Source organism: Hypanus sabinus, chromosome 20 (genome assembly GCF_030144855.1).
Source record: "Hypanus sabinus isolate sHypSab1 chromosome 20, sHypSab1.hap1, whole genome shotgun sequence".
In the NCBI taxonomy this organism is placed as follows: Eukaryota; Metazoa; Chordata; class Chondrichthyes; order Myliobatiformes; family Dasyatidae; genus Hypanus; species Hypanus sabinus.
This window is the reverse complement of record NC_082725.1, coordinates 68,986,068-69,008,195: the sequence shown is the minus strand read 5'-3', so window position 1 is coordinate 69,008,195 and position 22,128 is coordinate 68,986,068. Positions and strand designations below refer to the sequence as shown.

The following is a 22,128-nucleotide window of genomic DNA, read 5'->3' as shown; positions in this document are numbered from 1 at the left end:
ACTGTTAGATAGCTCAAAGCCCTCTTCTCACAGGAGAAGTATTCCACTGCTTTAACCATCCTGCCTACACCAAACTTAGGAGAAAGGATTTACAGATAAAAGGAAAGCTTACCTATTCTTCCCTCTGAAAGTTTCGCACACACCTAGGTGACTTACTCAGCATCTTCTCGCCGAGCTTGTTTTACCTTCTTTTCTCAAGCCCAGTCAGAAACAAATGGTAACAAACAACTCAGCACCCTTAACCTCCCAAAGCCTGTTCTCAGAGCCAAATCCTGACTGCTGTAACACTCGCACACTCCAACAATTGTTACCAATGACTGTGCTTTTATCTCTACCCTGGGTATGAGAAAATTTCTTTCTCTTGTTTGTTCATTGTGCTTGTAACACTTAATAAAACAACTGTAACCACCAAGTTTTATGTTTCATACTTAACTTCTGAAGAATCTTTGGACCAATACCGCAGATCCAACGAAGATCATCACTGAAATGAGGTGTTGGTAGGCAGGACAAAGCAGTGTAAAACTTAAACAGTGAATGGCAGCACACTGAGGAGTGTGGTAGAAAGAAGTGATGCAGGAATACAGATCCATAATTCCTTGGAAGTAGCATACAGGTTGATAAGGTCGTAAAGAGAGATTTTGGTACGTTGGGCCTTCATGAATCAGACCATTGAGTCTGGGAGTTGGAATGTTCTGTTGAAGTTTGGCTAATGAGGCCAAATTGGGAGTATCGAATGCACTTCTGGTTGCCTACCGATAGGAAAGATGTCAGTGAGCTTGAAACAGTGCAGAGGAGATTAGCAAGGATGTTGCTGGGACCAGAGGACCTGAGTTACAGAGAAATGTTGAATAGGTTAGGGCTTTATTCCCTGGAGGTGTAGGAGAATGAGAGGAGATCTGTTTTTATTTATGTAGAGATGCCGCACAGAACAGGCCCCTCCGGCTCAATGAGCCGCACCATCGAGCAGCCTACCTACATTTAACCCTGGCCTGATCACAGGCCGATTTACAACGGCCAGTTAACCACTAACAGTACATCTCTGCACTGTGGGAAGAAAATCTAAGGAGGCAGTGTTCTGTGAACTGTATGGGGCTATTAGCGAACTGCAGAACGCACACCGTAACAGACTGTTTATTTTCACTGGTGATTTTAACCACGCGAACCTTAAGTCAGTGATTCCCAAATTCCATCAGTATGTGGACTTTGCAACGAGGGGAGAGAACACGTTGGACCTGGTTTACACAAACATCCCCAATGCGTACCGGGCGGAGCCCCGCCCCCACCTCGGTTACTCAGACCACATCTCTGTTTTACAGACCGCTCGTCAGGCGCTCCAGACCAGTTCAGAAGCAGGTGAAAACCTGGCCAGTAGGAGCCATCTCTGCTCTTCAAGACTGCTTTGAGCACACTGACTGGCACATGTTCATGGAGGCTGCAACTGATGGCGGCTCTACCAACTTAGAGGAGTACATGGCATCAGTGACCAGCTACATCAGCAAGTGCATTGATGATGTTGCTCTGACCAAGACCATCACTATCCGCGCTAACCAGAAGCCATGGATGACCGCCGAGGTGCGTGCGCTGCTGAGGTCCCGCGACTCCGCCTTCAGAGCAGGCGACAAGGCAGCCCTAACAACAGCAAGGGCCAAACCGTCCCAGGCATCAGAGGGGCCAAGCGTGCACATGCCCAGCTAATCCACAGTTACTTCCAGGACAGCGGCGACATGTGGCACATGTGGAAGGGCATCCAGGACAACATCACCTGACTGTGCGGATGATTTCGCCCTCCCAGATGCACTGAACAACTTCTACGCCTGTTTTGAGGCGTAAAATGATGTGGTGGTGAGTAAGTCCCCCCCCCTCCTCCAAAGGACTAGGTGCTGTGTCTCATCTGTGGCCGACGTGAGAAGAACCTTGTGCAGGGTCAACCCGCGGAAGGCTGCTGGACCAGACAACATCCCTGCTCAGAGGATGTTCTCACTGACATCTTCAACATCTCCCTGAGCAGTGCCACCATTCCAACATGCTTCAGGGCCACCACCATCGTCCCTGTGCCGAAGAAGTCTTCAGTGTCCTGCCTAAAGACTACCGTCCCATTGCTCTCACATCCATCATCGTTGTTACGAACCCCGTAACTGGGTGACTTACCAGCAAAGATAGAGACGTCCGTTGAAGTCTGATGGTACTATTTTTAACAGTATTTATTAGTAAAAATACACAAAAATAATATCAATGCAAATATACAGATAATATACGTCGTCAATACTAAACCTAAAAGTGTGGGTATAATAATAATCAATAAGAAATAAGCTCTATCGTTGTCTAGGGGATAATGTATTGTCCGATGGGAAGTATAAAGTTCACTCAGTTCACACAGGCTGCTGCTGGGCTGCAATCGTTGGGGAGAGAGAGAGAGAGAGCGGTTAGGGTGTGAACATTTACTGCTACAGGTTTTGCCAACCTTCCTTTATGATTTCGATTCATCAGGTGTCTCGTTGTCGTGGCCGTTCAAGTGTGACCTCTCCTTTAGCTAAACCGTTCTTCCGTGATGAGCCCGCCACCCAGGCAAGGGAGGACACACACGAGCTCCCACCGGCTTTCGCTATAAAACGCTGTCACTGGATTCCTAGCGTTTCTCTTGGTGCGTCTAAAGGGGTTGTTCCCCAGACCCCTCTTTTCTCCTTACTCACGGGGTCTCAGATGTCAATCAGGTTGGGATGATGCAATCCCTCAACCAGACCACTCTGGTCGTCCCCTGAGGGTTTTCAATGAATAGTACAGTACTCAATACACAATTCCTTCTCCAAGAGACAATGGCAGTAATCAGTGGTTCCGTTCCGCTTATGTCAGGACACATTCCACCTGGTTGTGTATTCTGTATGTCTCTCTCTCATTTCCTGGGTCTCAGACCCGAAATAATAGCGATCTTGCGATTCACAAAAAGGAGGGGGCGACTTTGTTCCTTTCGGCCCCTCAGAGTTGCTTCACCTTCGTAACATCATGAACTGTTTTTGTAGGTCATGAGGCATATCAAGTCCCTGCTGCCCCCATCTTACTGGACCCCCTGCTGTTTGCGTACCATCTCAACCGCTCAACAGATGACATCATTGCCATCATCCTCCACCTGGCCCTAACCCATCTGGACAAAAAGACACATACGTTTGGATGCTGTTCATAGACTTCAGCTCAGCATTCAACACAATCGTTCCTCAGAAACTGATTGGAAAGCTGAGCTTACTGGGCCTGAACATCATCAGCAAGAACGACAAGTCAGCATACAGAGAGGAGGTGCAGCGGCTAACGGACTGGTGCAGAGCCAACAACCTGTCTCTGAATGTGAACAAAACAAAAGAGATGGTTGTTGACTTCAGGAGTGCACAGAGCGGCTGCTCCCCGCTGAACATCGACGGCTCCTCGGTAGAGATCGTTAAGAGCACCAAATTTCTTGGTGTTCACCTGACGGAGAATCTCACCCGGTCCCTCAACACCAGCTCCATAGCAAAGAAAGCCCAATAACGTCTCTACTTTCTGCGAAGGCTGAGGAAAGTCTATTTCCCACCCCCCATCCTCATCACGTTCTACAGGGGTTGTATTGAGAGCATCCTGAGCAGCTGCATCACTGCCTGGTTCAGAAATTGCACCATCTCGGATCGCAAGACCCTGCAGCCGATAGTGAGGTCAGCTGAGAAAATCATCAGGGTCTCTCTTCACACCATCACGGACTTTTACACTAGACAGACAGACAGAAAGAGAGACTTTATTGATCCCGAGTGAAATTGGGTTTTGTTACAGTTGCACCAACCAAGAATAGTGTAGAAATATAGCAATATAAAACCATAAATAATTAAATAATAATAAGTAAATTATGCCAAGTGGAAATTAGTCCAGGACCAGCCTATTGGCACAGGGTGTCTGACACTCCAAGGGAGGAGTTGTAAAGTTTGATGGTCACAGGCAGGAACGACTTCCTGTGACGCTCAGTGTTGCATCTCGGTGGAATGAATCTCTGGCTGAATGTACTCCTGTGCTGAACCAGTGCATTATGGAGTGGCTGGGAAACATTGTCCAAGATGGCATGCAACTTGGACAGCATCCTCTTTTCAGACACCACCGTCAGAGAGTCCAGTTCCACCCTCCACAACATCACTGGCCTTACCAATGAGTTTGTTGATTCTGTTTGTGTCTGCTACCCTCAGCCTGCTGCCCCAGCACACAACAGCAAACATGATAGCACTGGCCACCACAGACTCGTAGAACATCCTCAGCATCGTCCGGCAGATGTTAAAGCACCTCAGTCTCCTCAGGAAGTAGAGACGGCTCTGACCCTTCTTGTAGACAGCCTCAGTGTTCTTTGACAAGTCCAGTTTATTGTCAATTCGTATCCCCAGGTATTTGTAATCCTCCACCATGTCCACACTGACCCCTTGGATGGAAACAGGGGTCAACGGGGCCTTAGCCCTCCTCAGGTCCACCACCAGCTCCTTAGTCTTTTTCACATTAAGCTGCAGATGATTCTGCTTGCACCATGTGACAAAGTTTCCCACTGTAGCCCTGTACTCAGCCTCATCTCCCCTGCTGATGCATCCAACTATGGCAGAGTCATCAGAAAACTTCTGACACTCTGCATCTGCAAATCAAACAGCATTATGAAGGACCCCATGCACCCCTCATACAAACTCTCCTCCCTCCTGCCGTCTGGGAAAAGGCACCGAAGCATTCGGGCTGTCACGTCCAGACTATGTAACAGTTTCTTCCCCCAAGCTATCAGACTCATCAATATCCAGAGCCTGGACTGACACCTTACTGCCCTATTGTCTTGTTTATTATTTATTGTAATGCCTGCACTGTTTTGTGCACTTTATGCAGTCCTGGGTAGGTCTGTAGTCTAATGTAGTTTTTTTCTCTGCGTTGTTTTTTACGTAGTTCAGTCTAGTTTTTGTACTGTCATGTAATGCCATGGTCCTAAAAAACGTTGTCTCATTTTTACTCTGTACCATACCAGCAGTTATGGTCAAAGTGACAATAAAAGTGACTTGAGTTGACTTGAAACCAGAACATCCGGAGGACACCCACACGCTCACAAGAAGAACACACTTACATGCTGTACTTCTTACAGTGGTCACCAGAATTGAACTCCAAAACTCAGACACCCTGAGCTATAGTAGCATCATGCTGACTGCTACACTAACATGGTGCCCCCTTTTAGAGATGTATAAAATTAATGAGGGGCAAATACATGCAGACTTTTTCCTGTGAGGCTGTGGGAGACGAGAACCAGAAGCCTTAGGTTTAGGGTGTATGTTCAAGTTAATTTTATTATCAAAGTACATGTCACCATATACAACCCTGAGATTCATTTTTCTTGCAGGCATACTCAATAAATCAATAATAGAATAATAACCATAATAGAATGAATAACAGACCACAACAACTTGGGCATTCAACCAGTGTGCAAATAAAAAAAGAAAGAAAGCATTAATAAAAATAAGCAATAAATATCAAGAACATGAGATGAAGAGTCCTTGACAGTAGGTCCATTGATTGTGGGAACATTTCAATGACGATGAAATTGAGTGAAGTTATCCACTTTGGAGCCTGATGGTTGAGGGTTAATAACTATTGTTAAACCTGGTGGTGTAAGTCCTGAGGCTTCAGGACTTTCTTCCTGATGGCAGCAGCAAGAAGAGAGCATGGCCTTGGTGGTGGGGATCCTTGATGATGGATGCCGCTTTCCTGAGATAGCACTCCGTATAGATGTGCTCTGTGGTGGGGAAGGCTTTGCCAATGATGGATGGTGTCATATCCAATACTTCTTGAAGGATTTTCCATCCAAAGTTATTGGCATTTCCATACCAAGCTGTGATGTAGCCAGTCAATATACTTTACACTATACATCTAGTTTTAGACCTTTGCAAACTCCTAAGGAAGTAGAGGTGCTGCTGTGCTTTCTTCATAATTGCACTCACGTGCTGGGTCCGGGACAGGTCCGTTGAAATGATAACACCAAGGAATTGGAAGTTACTGACCTTCTGCACCTCTGATCCTGCGATGAGGACTGGCTCATGGACCTCTTGTTTTCTCCTCTTGGAGTCAATATTCAGATCTTTGGTCTTGCTGACATTGAGTGAGAGGTTGTTGTTATGGCACCACTCAACCAGATTTTCAATCTCCCTCCTTTATGCTGATTTTTCATCACCTGCGATTTCAGCCCTCAACAGTGCTGTCATCAGCAAACTTGAATATGGCACTGGAGCTGTGCTGAGCCTCACAGTCATAAGTGTAAAGCAAGTAGAGCAGAGGACTAAGCACACAGCGTTGTGTACCTGTGCTGATGGAGATGTTATTGCCAATCTGAACTGACTGGGATCTGCAAGCGAGGAAATAGAGAGTCCAATTGCACAAAGATGTATTGAGGCCAAGGTCTTGAAACTTATTGATTAGTTTTGAGGGGATGATGGTATTAAATGCTGAGCTGTAAATGATAAAGAGTACTCTGATGAATCAGTCTTTGCTGTTTAGATGTTTCAGGAGTTGAGTGAAGAGCTGATGAAATGGCATTTGCTCTGAACCCATTGTTCAGAGTTGCTTCTCAGGCAGGAGTTGATATGTTTCATCACCAATCTCACAAGATACTTTATCACTGTTGATGTGAGTGCTACTAGATTATAGTCATTGAGGCAGGTTACCACATTCTTCTTAAGTGTCAGTGTAAGTGAGCTTTGCTTGAAGCAGGTGGTTACCTCAGATTGCTGAATTCAGTGAACACTCCACTCACCGCAGGTCTTCAGTACTTGGGCAGGTACCAGTCTGGGCTGGATGTTTCTCATGGTTGCCCCTTCCTGAAGACTATTTGCATGTCAGCCTCAGAGATTCTGATGTTCAAAGCAACAGTAGAAGGCATTGAGCTCATCTGGAAGTCAAGCCTTGCTGTTGCCTATGTTGCTTGATTTAACTTTGTAAGAGTTGACAGTATTGAAGTCCTGCCACAACTGTCAAGCATATTCAAAGGTAAAATATTTAACAGGTATCTGGGGTAAACTACTTCACTTAGAGTGGTGGGAGTGTGAAATGAGCTGCTAGTGGAAGTGGTGGATGAGGGTTTGATTGCAGCACTTTTGAGATGTTTGGATTTTTAAGTTCCGGGTGTGGGTAGATGGGGCTAGGCATTAAAACAGGTCTTCATGGTCTTGATAGGCCAAAGGTCCTATTTCCGTGCTATTACTCTCTGATTCTGAATGAAATATCCATTATTTTTCAAAGGTTATGCCTGTTTATAAAGATGGTCAAAAGGATTAATATTGTCATCCTTAATGACCTCTGAACTTCCTATATTGCAGGAACATAGTTGTAAACTATATATTCAGTTTGACCACTTGAGGGCAGTAATAACTTGGAGTTGAAAAGCCCACGTTATCTTTGCATCTTTTGCTTAAAGGCCTTTGTCATGAACAACTTTGAAAGATGTATTTTGCAACAATGGGCTTTGTGGTTGTGCTATAACTCCAAGAAAGTTTTCCAAGTTTATTTTCCTAACTCAGAAAAGTTGTCAAGGTCAGCAGGAGACGCTCATGGAGCGAGCACTGTTTCAGATTCGCTCCATAACCTTTACTTTTTTTAACCTTTGATCACCCTTATTTAACTTACTTTTACCTACACCAAAAGATTCTTGCTACTTTCTTGGACTTATCTTTAAGAGTTTATTGTGAATTTTGAAGAAATAAATACAGAAATGGCTCTTAGATCTAAAGGGTGAGAACCTGGGAAAGATCCTAACGGGAACGGGGAGAAGAAAAAGACCGATCCTAAGCGCACTGAATTGACTTATGAAATATTATTGGAGGTTTTAAATGAAAAATTTGAAGAACAACGACAAATTTCCAAACAAGATATAAAGGCTTTTCAAGATTATATGGATAAGACAGATTCCGTAGTTAACCAGCAGCAAGTTCTAATCGCAACTTTGCAAGAGGACGCTCGGAAGCGAGACTTGATAATTGAAAAACTGGAGCAGAAATTACTTTCGACGATTAAACAGGTGGAAACACTTAAAGCCAAGAGTGTCGACTTTGAGAATCGGTCCAGAAGACAGAACTTGCGCATACTTGGTCTCCCGGAAGGTATTGAACAAGGGGACCCCTCGAAGTACTTTGCTCAACTTTTAAAGGATGCGTTCCCTTCTGTATTCCCAAACAGTCCTCTGTTACCTGATCGCTCTCACAGAATTATGCGTCGATCACCAAGTGCTTCAGCTAAACCACCGGTTGTAATTGTCTGATTTCATTTTGTGCATGTTAAAGAGCAACTTATTCGTGTGGCTCAGCGTGTAGGGATGGTCAAATTTCAAGAATTCAATTTTCGATTAGTGGAAGATTTTAGTCCAGAAGTAATGAAGGCAATGCTTCTTTTTAAACCTCTGATGTCCGAATGTTATGAGAAAAATCTAAAACCTGCTCTCTTATACCCTGCGAAGCTCAGAATCTCGCCTCCCAATGCACCACGGCGTGTTTTCCTTTCTACATCTGAAGCTAGAAGCTTTCTGAATGAGAACTTCCCTACTGCTGCGGATTCTCATCTCTAATAAATGAGTGATTTTGATCGTTGCAAGATGGTTTTTGTTTCCGAAACCAGATTTTGTTTCTGGCTATTTTTCATTTCGCCTTTTTTTTCTCTCGTCTTCTTCCTATAATGCATTTCTTATCACAGTTTAAATTTTGTTTTGCTTGTTTGGGTTTTAACCCGATTTATAAGTTACAAGTAATTATATTCTTTTTGTTTTTTTTATTAGCAATTATATTAAGAAGTTTGGTTTTAGTATAGTGATTATTATTTCCTTAGAGTTTGGGTGGATCTTTTTTATCCTTTATATACGGAGTTGCCTTCTGCTGACATGGGGGTAGATTTAGTTTCATCTGTCCTTTTTCCCAGCCTTTTCCTGGCTGGGGAGATCTTTTCTCCTCTTGGGTGGGGGGTGGGGGTGTTTTTCTAAATCTTAAGTTCTTTACATCAGTTTTTTTTTAGTTTCTTCATTTGGGCTGATATTAAACTATTAAAATGTCATTTCCGGGTCCGCCTCTTATTTTTGTTCCTCTTTTGGGGGCATGAGTTCATAATTTGGTTAACCCTTTAAATCAAAGGGTTGATTTCAGAAATATGGCTCAGACCATTAATTTTGTCTCTTGGAATACTAATGGCTTAAACCATCTGATTAAACGAAAAAAGATTTTCAAAGTATTCCAAAGACTTAATGCACATATTATTTTTGTACAAGAAACTCATGTGAGGAAAGAGGGCAATTATCACTTTTTTAGGTTTTGGAGGGAAGTCAACAGTACCATTCGAATGCTAAGGTAAAGGGAGTTTCAATTTTTATTGACTCCTCTGTTGCATTTGTCCAGCACGATATCTTTTTGGATCCGAAGGGTAGATTTTTGTTAATTACTGGGTTACTTTTTAACAAAAAGGTTGCTATGGTTAATGTTTATGCTCCAAATGTGGATTATCCCGATTTTTTTTAAGTCCTTACTTACTTCTCTACCTAATCTAAATGAATATAAGTTAATAATGGGTGGTGACTATAATTGTTGTTTAAATCCTTTGTTGGACAAATCTATATCTACTCAGACTTTACCTAATAAGTCGGCCACTTATATTAACTCTTTTTTGACTGATTATGGAATTTTTGATATTTGGAGATTTTGGCATTCTAAGGACGAAGAGTTTTCATTTTTCTCACATGTTTATCATTCCTACTCGAGAATTGATTATTTTTTTTATTGACTCTTGTTTTATTCCATCGGTAATTGGTTGTAATTGTAATATTATAGCCATTTCTGACCATGCTCCATTAAAACTTTTTATTAAATTTACGGATACAGCTTCTAGTGCTAGACAATGGCGATTTGATTCTACCTTACTGCAAGATCCAGATTTTATTAAATTTATGAAGGAACAGATCGATTTCTTCTTTTCATCTAATTCCATGGATGATATTTCTTGCGGATCACTTTGGGACACTTTTAAAGCATATATACATGGATTATCTCCTACTCCGTTGGTCTGAGAAAACGCATTAAGAAGGAAGTTCTTTTATTGGTTGATAAAATTAAAGAGATTGACAAGAAATATTCGATTGCTCCTAGTAAGGAGCTTTACAAACAAAGGGTTGAACTTCAAATGGAACATAGTTTATTACTTACATCTTCAATTGAAAATCAATTAATGAAAACCAGATCTGATTTTTATATACATAGTGATAAATCGGGTAAGCTGTTAACTGGTCAATTGAAGAATGCTTTGGTTAAACGTCAAATTACTAAGATTCGTCAGCAGAATGCGGATCTGACAGTTAACCATGATGAGATAAACAAATCATTTCAAGATTTTTATACCTCCCTGTATCATTCTGAATTCCCTCATGATTATAATACCATGTATGATTTTCTCAGGAAATTGAATTTTCCAATATTATCATCAGATGATCTTTCAATATTAGAAACTCCTATTACGGATGCAGAAATTAAAGGGGTTATTTCCTCTATGAATTCTGGGAAAGCACCAGGTCCAGATGGGTATACAGTAGAATTTTTTAAATGTTTTTCCACTACTCTTTCTCCTTGGTTATGCAGGGTTTTTGAAGAAGCAATTAGATTGGGTAATCTGCCACAATCTTTTTATAGAGCTTCCATTTCTTTAATATTGAAGAAAGATAAAGACCCTACTGACTGTGCATCCTATAGACCAATACCCTTATTGAATGTAGATTCCAAGATCTTTTCCAAGTTACTGGCATCCAGGCTGGAGAAGGTATTACCTCAAATTATTTCGGAAGATCAAACTGGTTTTATTAAAAATCACTATTCTTTTTTCAATGTTAGGAGATTATTGAATATTGTTTATACTCCTTCACATAGCACTTCAGAATGTGTCATTTCACTAGATGCGGAGAAAGCATTTGATAGAGTTGAATAGCCATACTTATTTACTGTGCTTGAGAAGTTTAATTTTAGTCTGACATTAATTTTCTGGATTAAACTGATATATCATACTCCAGTAGCCTCGGTGCTTACTAACAATCAAAGATCTCCCTTTTTTCATTTATTTCGGGGTACTAGACAAGGCTGTCCTCTTAGTCCATTATTATTTGATATTGCTTTAGAACCCTTGGCAATTGCTGTCAGAGAATCACAGATCATTTTTGGCATTAATCGTGGGACGGATATACATAAGCTATCACTATATGCAGATGATTTATTATTATTTATTTCTGATCCTGAGAAATCCATTCCTGCAGTTATATCATTGTTGGCTCAATTTAGTAATTTTTCCGGGTATAAATTAAATCTTAATAAGAGTGAATTGTTTCCTTTAAATAGACAGGTAAATTTATGGAAATTTACCTTTTAAATTAGTTAATGACTCTTTTATTTATTTAGGGATTAAAATCACAAAAAACTATAAGGACTTATTTAAGGTTAATTTTTTAACCCCTAATCGACCAGATTAAATGTTTGTTTACTAAATGGTCACCAGTATCTTTATCTCTGGTAGGTCGGATTAATGCTATTAAGATGGTTATTTTACCCAAGTTTTTATATTTATTTCAAGCAGTACCAATTTTTATTCCGAAATCTTTTTTTGCTAATGTTGATTCAAAAATTTCCTCATATATATGGCAGAATAAAAATCCTAGATTAGGTAAAAAAATATTTACAGAAGGCAAGGAAGGCAGGTGGATTGGCATTGCCTAATTTTAGATTTTATTATTGGGCAGTTAATATCCAATATTTGATATGTTGGTTAAAGGATTGGGATTTATCTTTTAGCCCTCATTGGGTGAACCTGGTAATTAAATCTGTACAAGGATTTTCATTGGGTTCTATTTTAGGGTCTTCTCTTCCCTTTGCTCTTTCTAAATTGCAGAAATGAATTAACAGTCCGATAGTTAAACATAATTTACGTATATGGTTTCAATTTCGGAAATTTTTGGATTGACTCAGTTTGTTTTAAATATTCCTATTGTATCCAATTGCTTTTTTTTATCCTTCTATTATAGACCAAGCTTATTCAGCTTGGAAAACTAAAGGATTACTACGATTTTCCGATTTATTTTTGGATAATTGTTTTATGTCTTTTGAACAATTATCTAATAAATATAATTTGCCTAGATTTCATTTTTTTTTAGATATTTACAGATTAGGAATTTCTTAAATACTGTACTTCCTACTTTTCCCAATTTTGCGTCTTCAGGTATTTTGGAGAATTTGTTTGAACTAAATCCTTCTCAGAAAGGGCTAATATCAAAATCTACAATATAATTATGAAGATACATTCAGAGCCCTTCTATAAGATTAAAAATGATTGGGAAAGAGAACTTAACCTTACTATCCCTATTGAGAATTGGGATAAAATTCTTCAATTAGTTAATACATCATCTATATGTGCTAAACATTCATTAATACAGTTTAAGGTTGTGCATAGGGCACATATGTCCAAGGATAAATTGGCTCATTTTTATTCCTATATAAATCCTATTTGTGACAGATGTCATTCTGAGATAGCATCTTTAACTCATATGTTCTGGTCTTGTCTGCTTTTGAAAAAATATTGGAAAGACATTTTTGATATTATTTCCACGGTATTGAACATTGATTTACAACCTCATCCTATTACTGCAATTTTTGGTTTACCAATGATGGACTCAGGCCATTTATCCTCTTCTGCTTGTCGAATGATTGCATTTCTTACATTAATGGCTAGAAGATCTATTTTGTTGAATTGGAAAGAAATTAATCCTCCTACTGTATTTCATTGGTTTTCTCAAACTATGTTATGTCTAAATTTAGAAAAAATTAGAAATGTTGTATTTGATACTTATATTAAATTTGAAAAGATATGGAGACCATTTATTCAATATTTTCACATGATGTAATATGACCCTGTTCCAAGCCTATTTGTTTTTCCAGTTTCGATTTTATATATGTTGAGAGGATCGGAGTTGACGACACTGATGATTCTGTATTTTTGTGAGATATTATAAACAGCCCTTTTTTTAAAATATTTTTTCTTTTTCTCTTTTTTCTTTTTTGTTTTTTTTTCCTTATTAGTTATTAGATTATTAGATTAGGTTTTTTTGCATTAATTTTTTTTTCTTTTTCTTTTTTCTGTTTTTTTTTAATAGATATTATGATATACCTAGGTTTGCCTTGTTTATTTGTTTCTTGTATTGTCCAGGATTTGGGAATACTCATTTATTCTGTAACTATTGCTTATGTATTCTTTCATGTTCAGTTGTAATGTGTATGTTTGGAATCCCATTATCTATGTATTAATTTTATTTTGTTGATATTAATAATAATAATAAAAAGATGGGAAAAGAAAAAGAAAGAAAAGTTGTCATAAATGCAAGCAAACTATAAAAATAATTATAGGATTGCTAAAAACTCCATTTTAATATAAATATGTACTTAAGTAAATGGAAACAAAACCTCCTTCTGGTCACCAGCATAGCTAAGCAGAAAAGAAAGGAAGGTTTCTACACTGGTTTCATGTTCCTTGTTTGGACATAATGAAGTGCTCCATTATAAGCAAATTTTGGTGTTGGAAGCTGGAACTCCAGCAGACTGCTGAATTCAGCATGATCCCAAAAACAACAGTGTAATCATTTTAAACCAGAGGAAATCTGCAGATAATACACAGAATATGCTGGAGGAACTCAGCAAACAAGGCAGCATCTATGGAAAAGAGTACAGTCAACATTTCAGCCCAAGACCTTTCAGCAGGACTGAAGAAAAACAGATGAATAGATTTAAGTGGTGGAGGGAGGGGAGAGTGAAACACAGGGTGAAAGGTGAAACTGCAAAGAGGAGGGTTGAAGTGAAGAGCTGGTGAAAGAGATACAGGGTTGGAAAAGGGGGAATCTAATAGGAGAGGACAGAAAGCCATGGGCAGGCAATGAGATAAGGTGAAAGAGGGAAAAGCGGATGGGGAATGGTGAAGGGAGGAGGGCGTTACCAGAATTTCCAGAAATCAACGTTTGTGCCACCAGGTTGGAGGCTACTCAGACAGAATATCAGGTTGTTCCAGTGTGGCCTCATCTCGACAGTAGAGGAGGCCATGGACTGACATGTCAGAATGGGAATAGGAAGTGGAATTGGAATGGGTGGCCTCTGGGAGATCCTGCTTTTTCTGGCGGATGGAGTGTATGTGCTTGGTGAAGTGGTCTCCCAATCTACGTGGGGTGTCACCGATATACAGGAGACCACGTTGGGAGCACCAGACACAGTATATGACCTCAACAGACTGACGGGTGAAGTGTCGCCAGATGAACTGTTTGGGGCCCTGAATGGCGGTGAGGGAGGAGCTGTAGCACTTGTTCCGCTTGCAAGGGTAAGTGTCAGGAGGGAGATCAGTGGGGCAGGACGAATGGACAAAGGGGTTGCCTATGGAATGATCACTGTGCAAAGCAGGAAGTGGTGTGGGGGGAGATTTTCTTGGTGAAGGGATGCCATTGAAGATGATGAAAGTTACAGAGAATTATGTGCTGGATGTGATGGGGTGAGGGCAGACATGCACAAAATGGATAAGAGGTGGTTGAGGGCAGTGTTGATGGTGGAGGAAGGGAAGAAGGAAGACATTTCCTTCATTGTGGAATGAAAAACCTCAACCTGAGAGCTGTTGTGGCGGAGGTGGAGGAATTGATAGAAGGGGATGGTGTGTTCACATGTAACGGGGTGGGAGGATCTATAAACCAAGTAGATGTGAGAGTCGGTGGGGTTATAATAGTGCTCAGATTTTCAGCATCTGCAGAATTTCTCTTGTTTGGGGTTATAATAGACATTAGCATATAAGCTGTCTCCAGAGATAGAGACAGAGAGATCAAAAAGGGTAGTAAGGTGCTGAAACTATTTTGACAGTATTGAGTGATAAATGTTACCATGGATATTTGTAGAAGGATACCCTTGGAATCATGCCCTTGTGTCTTCAGTGATTAACATGTATCTTCTTGTTTCCAGTCGTGTTAAGATGGTCCGTCTGATTGGCTTACTGGCCTGCCACACAACTGTATTGAAGGATGATGTCCCAATAACTGAAGTAAGAATTTTTTTAAGTATCTGATATGGAAACATACAATTTTTAATTAGCGTGCCTCAGTTTTAATACCTCAGATCTACAAGCTGATTATACTGAGTTGGAATTCAAATAAACACAAAATGCTAGAAATAATATCACCAGGCTAGTCAGAGACTGTAGAAAGAAAAACAGTCAATTTTTTGCAGCTGAAACCCCTTGCTAGAACTGGAAAAGAGCGTGAAGCATAAAAACAAGAAGTTCTGCAGATGCTGGAAATCTAGAACAATAAATAGCTTTCAGTGAGGGGGAGTTTCTGGGATGAGTTGAGATGGTATAATGGTGTCAGTCATCACCCCATTAAGCAAGCCACAAGGTCTGTGTACTCACCTGACAATAGTGAGACTTGCCCAGTATGCAAGACTTTCGTGAATTGATAAGAAACAGTAGGTCAGGCAGTATTTGTGGAAAATTCAAGGTTTAGATCAACAACCCTTCCTTAGATTTGAAAGAGGGAAGAACAAAAAACAAGTTAGTCTGGGTGGCAGAAATATGTGGATGCTACCAAGAGGCTTTTTTCTGACAGAATGAACACATATTCCTGTTACTGTCTGTAAGGAGTATGTATGTTCTCCCTGTTATCGCGTGGGTTTCCTCCAGGTGCTCCGGTTTCCTCTCACAGTCCAAATATGTACCAGTTAAAAAAGTTAATTGGTTTTTGTAAATTGTCCCGTAATTAGGCTGGAGTTAAATCAGGGTTGCTGGGCAGTTGAAGGGCCGGAAGGACGGATTCCATGCTGTATCTCAATCAGCCAAATCAATAAATAAAAAACAGATAATAGATGGATGGTTTAATTTATGGCTGTTGTTGTTCTGCCACACTGAGATATGTTCTGTTGCCCAGAGATGACACAGAAGGGAAAATAAGAAAAAGGCAGGATGCAGGTGGAAATGGTTCTCATATAATCAGGAAGAAAGGATACTTTATCTAAAAACAGAGGATTCATTGTTCAGTCCAGAAGACTGCCATGTGCTCAGATGGATGATACGTCATTCGAGTTTGCTGGGGTGTTGCTGTACCAGTGCAAAAGGCTACAGATAAAAGTCAGAGTGGATGGAATATTAAACAACAGCGAACTGAAAGCTCAGTCATTTTTGTAACCTGAGTGCAGTTGTTCTGCAAAGCAACCAAAGTATGTTTTGTTTCTCCGATGTAAAGGAGTTCATATTATGAGCACCAAGTGCAGTATTCTGTATTAGGAGAAGTGCATGTGTATTAAGGCTTCACCTCAAAGGAATATTTGTGTCCTTGAATGGTTGGAAGGGAAGAGGTGAAATGGCAGAAATATGCCAGAAGATGGACAGTGGTAGCTGGGGACAGATGTCACAAAGTCCAGGACTGGAAGAGGGGGTAATCATTTTGGAAGTGATGAGAGGGGTAAATGTATCGAATGATGGAATCCTGTTGAATCTGGCAGAGGTTGTGAAGGATGATCTGTTGAATGCAGGGACTTGTGGGATGGAAGGTTAAGTACTAGGGGAACTTTTTTCTTCTTCCATCCAGGGAAGAAGAGGTAAGAGTGGAGGTGTGGGAAATAGTTGGGAGAATTCTGATTAGCTGGCTGGACTGATTCATAAGACATAGAGGCACAATTAGGTCATTTGGCCCATCGAGTCAGCTTTGCCACTTGATCATTGTTGATCCATCATCCCTCCAAACCCCATTCTCCTGCCTTCTCTCCATAACCTTTAATGCCCTGATTTATCAACCTCCATCTTAAGTATACCAGATGACTTGGTCTGAGCTGTCAGTGGTAATGAATTCAAAGGTCAAGGTTAATGTCAGAGAAAAATGTACAATATACATTCTGAAATGCTTTTTCTTCGCAAAACATCCATGAAAACAGAAAAGTGCCCCAAAGAATGAACACCAGTTTAACGTAAAAACCCGAAAGTATCCCCCCAGCTCCCCTCTCCCACACGTAAGCGGCAGCTAGCAACAATCCTTCCTCCCCCACCAGCAAAAATAAACGGTACAATCACCAAGCACAAGCGTGTGCTAAGCAATAGCAAAGACACAGACCAAAGTTACCCCCAAAGCTTCTTATTTCATCCGAAATTCGACAACACACAGGTTCTCTCCCTGGTAAAAGAGAGAAAGGTGTCTCCCATTTACACAGCAAGCAGGAGACATAACACCAATCTGCTGATTTATTATGTTAGAAGTCCGTTTCGTCGCTTTTTTTGAGTTCTGTGACTGAAGATTGCAAAGACCTTGGGTCTTCGGGCCCACAGCGAAAGATTTTCTGGCCTCCCTGATGGCACACAAGTCTCCGGCCATGGCACCGACCCTCAATCCGCCCGTCTCCAGAGCCCCGAGATCTTAGGCTTCTGAACATGATCGTGATTCTCAGGCCAAACCCTTGGCAGGTCGAATAGCGGCCAGTCGTGGAACCCCGAATACGGGTCCCATTCCCACAAAGAACCAAACAGAAAAGGCCCCTTTTATTCACACTCTTTGCTTCTTGCGAGTCAGCCAATCTCTATTCATGCTAGTACCTCTCCTGTAATACCAAGGGCTCTAATTTTGTTAAGCAACCTCATGTGCAGCACCTTGGCCTTCTGGAAATACAAATAAACAACATCCACTGACTCTCCTTTGTCTATCCTGTTTGTTATCTCATCAAAGAATTCCAAAGGATTTTCCTTTAGAAAACCATGCTAACTTTAGCCTGTTTTATCATGTGCCTTCAAGTACCCTGAAACTTCAACAATCGGCTCCAACACCTTCCCAACCAATGAAGTCAGGCTAACTAGCCTATAATTTCCTTTCTTCTTCTTCCTCCTTCTTAAAGCATGGAGTGACATTTGTAATTTCCTAGCCCTCTGGAACCTTTTTGGAATCTGGTGATTCTTGAAAGATCATTACTGATGACTCCACAATCTGTTCAGCCACCTCTTTCAGAATCTGGTCCAGGTGACTGATGTACCTTAGTCCTTGAAAGTTTCCCAAATACCATCTTCTTAATGATAGCAACTGCACTCACTTCTGTCCCAGACCACTCCAGAATTAAGGCCATACTGCTGTTGTCTTCCACAGTGAAAGCTGTAGCAAAATCCTTATTAAATTGCTTTGCTGTTTCTTTGTCCCCCATTACTACCTCTCCAGCATCATTTTCCAGGGTTCTGATATCCACTCTCATCTCTGTTTTGATCTTTATATATCTGAAAAAAACATTTTGTATCCTCTTTTATATTATTGACCATCTTCCCATTTTATCTTTTCTCTTTTTATAGCTTTTTAGTTGCCATCTGTTGGTTTTTAAAAGCATCCCAATCCACCTTCACACTAATTTTTGCTATTTTATATATCTTCATTTTTACTTTAATGCTATCTTTGACTTGCCTTCTCAGCCACGGTTGCCTGATCCTCCTTCAGAATACTTCTTCATCTTTGGGATGTATCTTTCCTGTGCCTTGAGAATTTCCCTTGGAAACACCAGCCATTGCTGTTCTGTCTTCATCTCTTCTAGTGTCTCATTCCAATCTGCTTTGGCCAGCTCCTCTCTCATGCCTCTTTAATTCCCTTTTCTCCACTGATACAGTCACTGTCACCTAAAGATTCCTTTGCCTTAAGCTTCCAAATCAAATCTGGGTCATTACGTAGCATCCAATCCAGAACTGGCGTTCATTCCCCTAGTGGGCTCAACCACAAGCTGCTTTAAAAAGCCATCTTGTAGGTTTTCTGTGTTCCCTCTCTTGGGTTCCAGCACCATTTGGATTTTCCCAATCTACCTGCATATTAAAATCCCCAATCGCAACATAACCCTTTCTACATACCTGTTCTCTCTCCTTTTGTAATTTGTAGCCCACATCCTGGTTACTGTTCAGAGGTCTGTATGTAACTCCCATTAGGGTCTTTTTTCCATTGTAGTTTCTTAACTCTACCCAAAAGGATTCAACATCTTCCCATCCTGTATCACCTGTTTCTAAGGATTTGAATTCATTTTTATCAACAGGGCCACCCCATCCCCTCTGTCTACCTGTCTGTCCTTTTGATTATGTGTATTCTTTGAATTTTGAACTCCCATGATCTTCTTTCAGCCAAGACTCAGAGATGCCCACAGCATCATACCTGTTAATCTCTAGCTGCACCATAAGATCATCTACCTGATTCTGTCTTGTATTCATCACCCTTTTTGATTTTGATCCCCTGACACTTTAACTCATCGCTCTGACTTTGACTACAGCTTTGCCCTATTATTTGCCTGTCCTTTCTCACTGTCTCTACACATTGCAGCTACTCTATCCTCAACCCTGTGGTTCCCATCCCCCCCGCCAAATTAGTTTAAACCCTCCAGCAAACTTACCCGTAAGGATATTGTGTCCGTTCCCCCCCTCCCCCCAGGTTTCTGATCATTGGGATCTCTTCTGAGGGCCTGTTCAAAAGTTCCGGGTTGCTCCTGAACCCGAGGGGGACCAACATTCTCACGGGAAGGTTTGTTAGAGCTGTCGGGGAGGGTTTAAACTAACTTGGCAGGGGGCTGGGAACCGGAGTGAAGAAACTCAGGATAGGACAGATGGTAAAAAAGTAAAGATAGCACGCAGTCAGACTGTCAGGAAGGGCAGGCAGGTAATGGGACTTAGTTGCAGCCAGCAGGCTGAGTATCAAAACACTAGGGATGCAGAATCAGAAAGGAGAGCAAATACGGAACTCAAGGTGTTGTATCTAAATGCATGTAGTATAAGAAATAAGGTGGATGATCTTGTTGCAGTATTACAGATTGCAAGGTATGATGTTGTGGCCATCACTGGATCGTGGTTGAAGGATGATTATAGTTGGGAGTTGGACGTCCAAGGTTACACATTGTATCAGTGGGATAGGAAGGTAGGCAGAGGGGTTGGTGTGGCTCCACTGGTAAAGAATGGCATCAAATCAGTAGAAAGATGAGACATAGGAATGGAAGTTGTTGAATCCTTGTGGGTTGAATTAAGAAACGTCTAGGGTAAAATGACGTTGATTGTATTTAAATACAGACCTCCCAACAGTGGCTAATTGGTGGACCACAGGAAACAGGAAATAGAATAGGCGAGTCAAAAGGGCAATGTTATGGTAGTCATGGGAGATTTTAACATGCAGGTTGATTGGGGAAAATCAGGTTGGTAATGGATCTCGAGTGTGAGTTTGTTGAATGACTAAGAGATAGCTTTTTAGAGCAGTTTGTCATTGAACCTACTAGGGGATCAGCTATACTGGATTGGGTCTTTTGTAATGAATCAGAGGCAATTAGGGAGCTTAAGATGAAAGAACCCTTCGGGCCCAGTGATTACATTATGATTGAGTTCAACTTGAAATTTTGTAGGGAGAAAGTAAAGCCTGGTGCAGCAGTATTTCAGTGGAGTAAGGGAAATTACAGTGGTATGAGAGAGGAATTGACCAAAGCAAATTGGAAGGAGCTGCTGGCAGGGATGTCAGCAGAGCAGCAATGGCGTGAGTTTCTGGGAAAAATGAGGAAGGTGCAGGACCCACGTATTACAAAAATGAAGAAGTACTCAAATGGTAAAATCGTACAACCATAGCTGACAAGGGAAGTCCAAGCTGTTGTAAAAGCAAAAGAAAGAGCATACAAACAAGCAAAAATTAGTGGGAAGATAGAGGATTGGGAAGTTTTTAAAAAAATACACAGAGCAACTGAAAGATCATTAGAAGAGAAAAGATGAAATATGAAAGGGAAAATCTTGCCTATCGAGCCCGTTGGAATTCTTTGAGGAGATTGCAAGATAAAGAGGATGCAGTGGATGTTGTATATTTGGAAGATGTTGGAGTCCATTATTAATAATGAGATTTCAGGATACATGGGAGCACATCTCTCTGACTATGATAAAATAGGCCAAAGTCAGCAAGGTTTCCTGAATTGGAAATCTTACCTGACAAATCTGTTGGAATTCTTAGAAGAAATAACAAGTAGGATAGACAAAGGAGAGTCAGTGGATAGTGTATGTTTGGATTTTCAGAAGGCCTTTGACAAAGTGCAATACATAAGGCTGCTAAACAAGATAAGAGCCTGTATTATTATGAGAAAGATACTAGAATGGATAGAAGATTGGCTGACTGCCAGGAGGCTCTATCTAGGTCTTTCACTAATCAATTGGTTTCAATATGATCCCTGCCCCACTCTCATTCTTTTGAACTCCAGCAAGTACAAGCCCAAAGCCATCAAAGATGCCTCATATTGTACATTAACCTTTCATTCCCAGAATCTTTCTCATGAACCTCCTCTGGACCTTCCCAATGCCAGCATATTTCCTCTTAGATAAGGTTTCAAAACTGTTCACAATATGGCAACTGTTGTCTGATCAATTCCTTACAAAGCCTCAGTGTTACATCCCTGCTTTTATATGCTAGTCCTCTCAAAATGAATAATGACAATGCATTTGCCTTCCTTGTCACAAGTTAATTTTTAGGAAATTCTGCACAAGAACTTCCCAAGTCCCTTTGCAGCTCTTATTTTTGAATTCGCTCCCAATAGAAATTAGTCTACGCTTTTATTCCTTCTACCGAAATGCATAACCATACTCTTCCCCAAATTATAATCCATCTGCCACTTCTTTGCCCATTTTCCCAATCTAAGTTCTGCAGACTCCCTGCTTCCTCAAAACTACATACCCCTCCACCTATCTTTGTATAGTCTGTAAACTCAGCCACAAAGCCGAATTCCATCATTCAAGTGATTGACATATAATGTGAAAATCACTAGTCACCAGCAACCAACCAGAAATGGCCAGTGGGCACAGCCTCTGAATAGAGGGACATGTGTTTAGAACAGAGATGAGGAGGAATTTTTTTAGCTAGAGGGTGGTACAGCTATGGAATTCATAGCCACAGATGGCTGTGGAGGCCAAGTCATTGGATACACTTAAAGTGGAGATTGATGGGTTTTTGATTAGTCAGGTTTTCAAGGCTAATGGGGAGAAGGCAGGGGAATGGCTTTGCGAGGGATAATAACTCAGCCATGATAGAATGGCAGAGCAGACTTGATGGGCTGAATGGCCCGTTTCTGC

The 22,128-nt window shown here is 40.9% G+C and overlaps 1 protein-coding gene across 15 annotated transcripts in view; it reads left to right on the top strand.

The window, feature by feature from the left end:
• Nucleotides 1-22,128, top strand: part of ulk4 (unc-51 like kinase 4) — a 712,463-nt gene that overhangs the window by 184,042 nt on the left and 506,293 nt on the right. For all 15 annotated transcript variants that reach the window (XM_059945716.1, XM_059945717.1, XM_059945718.1 and 12 more), the window contains one exon: nt 15,012-15,090. In XM_059945716.1, the coding sequence (XP_059801699.1) occupies nt 15,012-15,090 (79 nt within the window). The remainder of the gene's footprint in view (nt 1-15,011; nt 15,091-22,128) is intronic.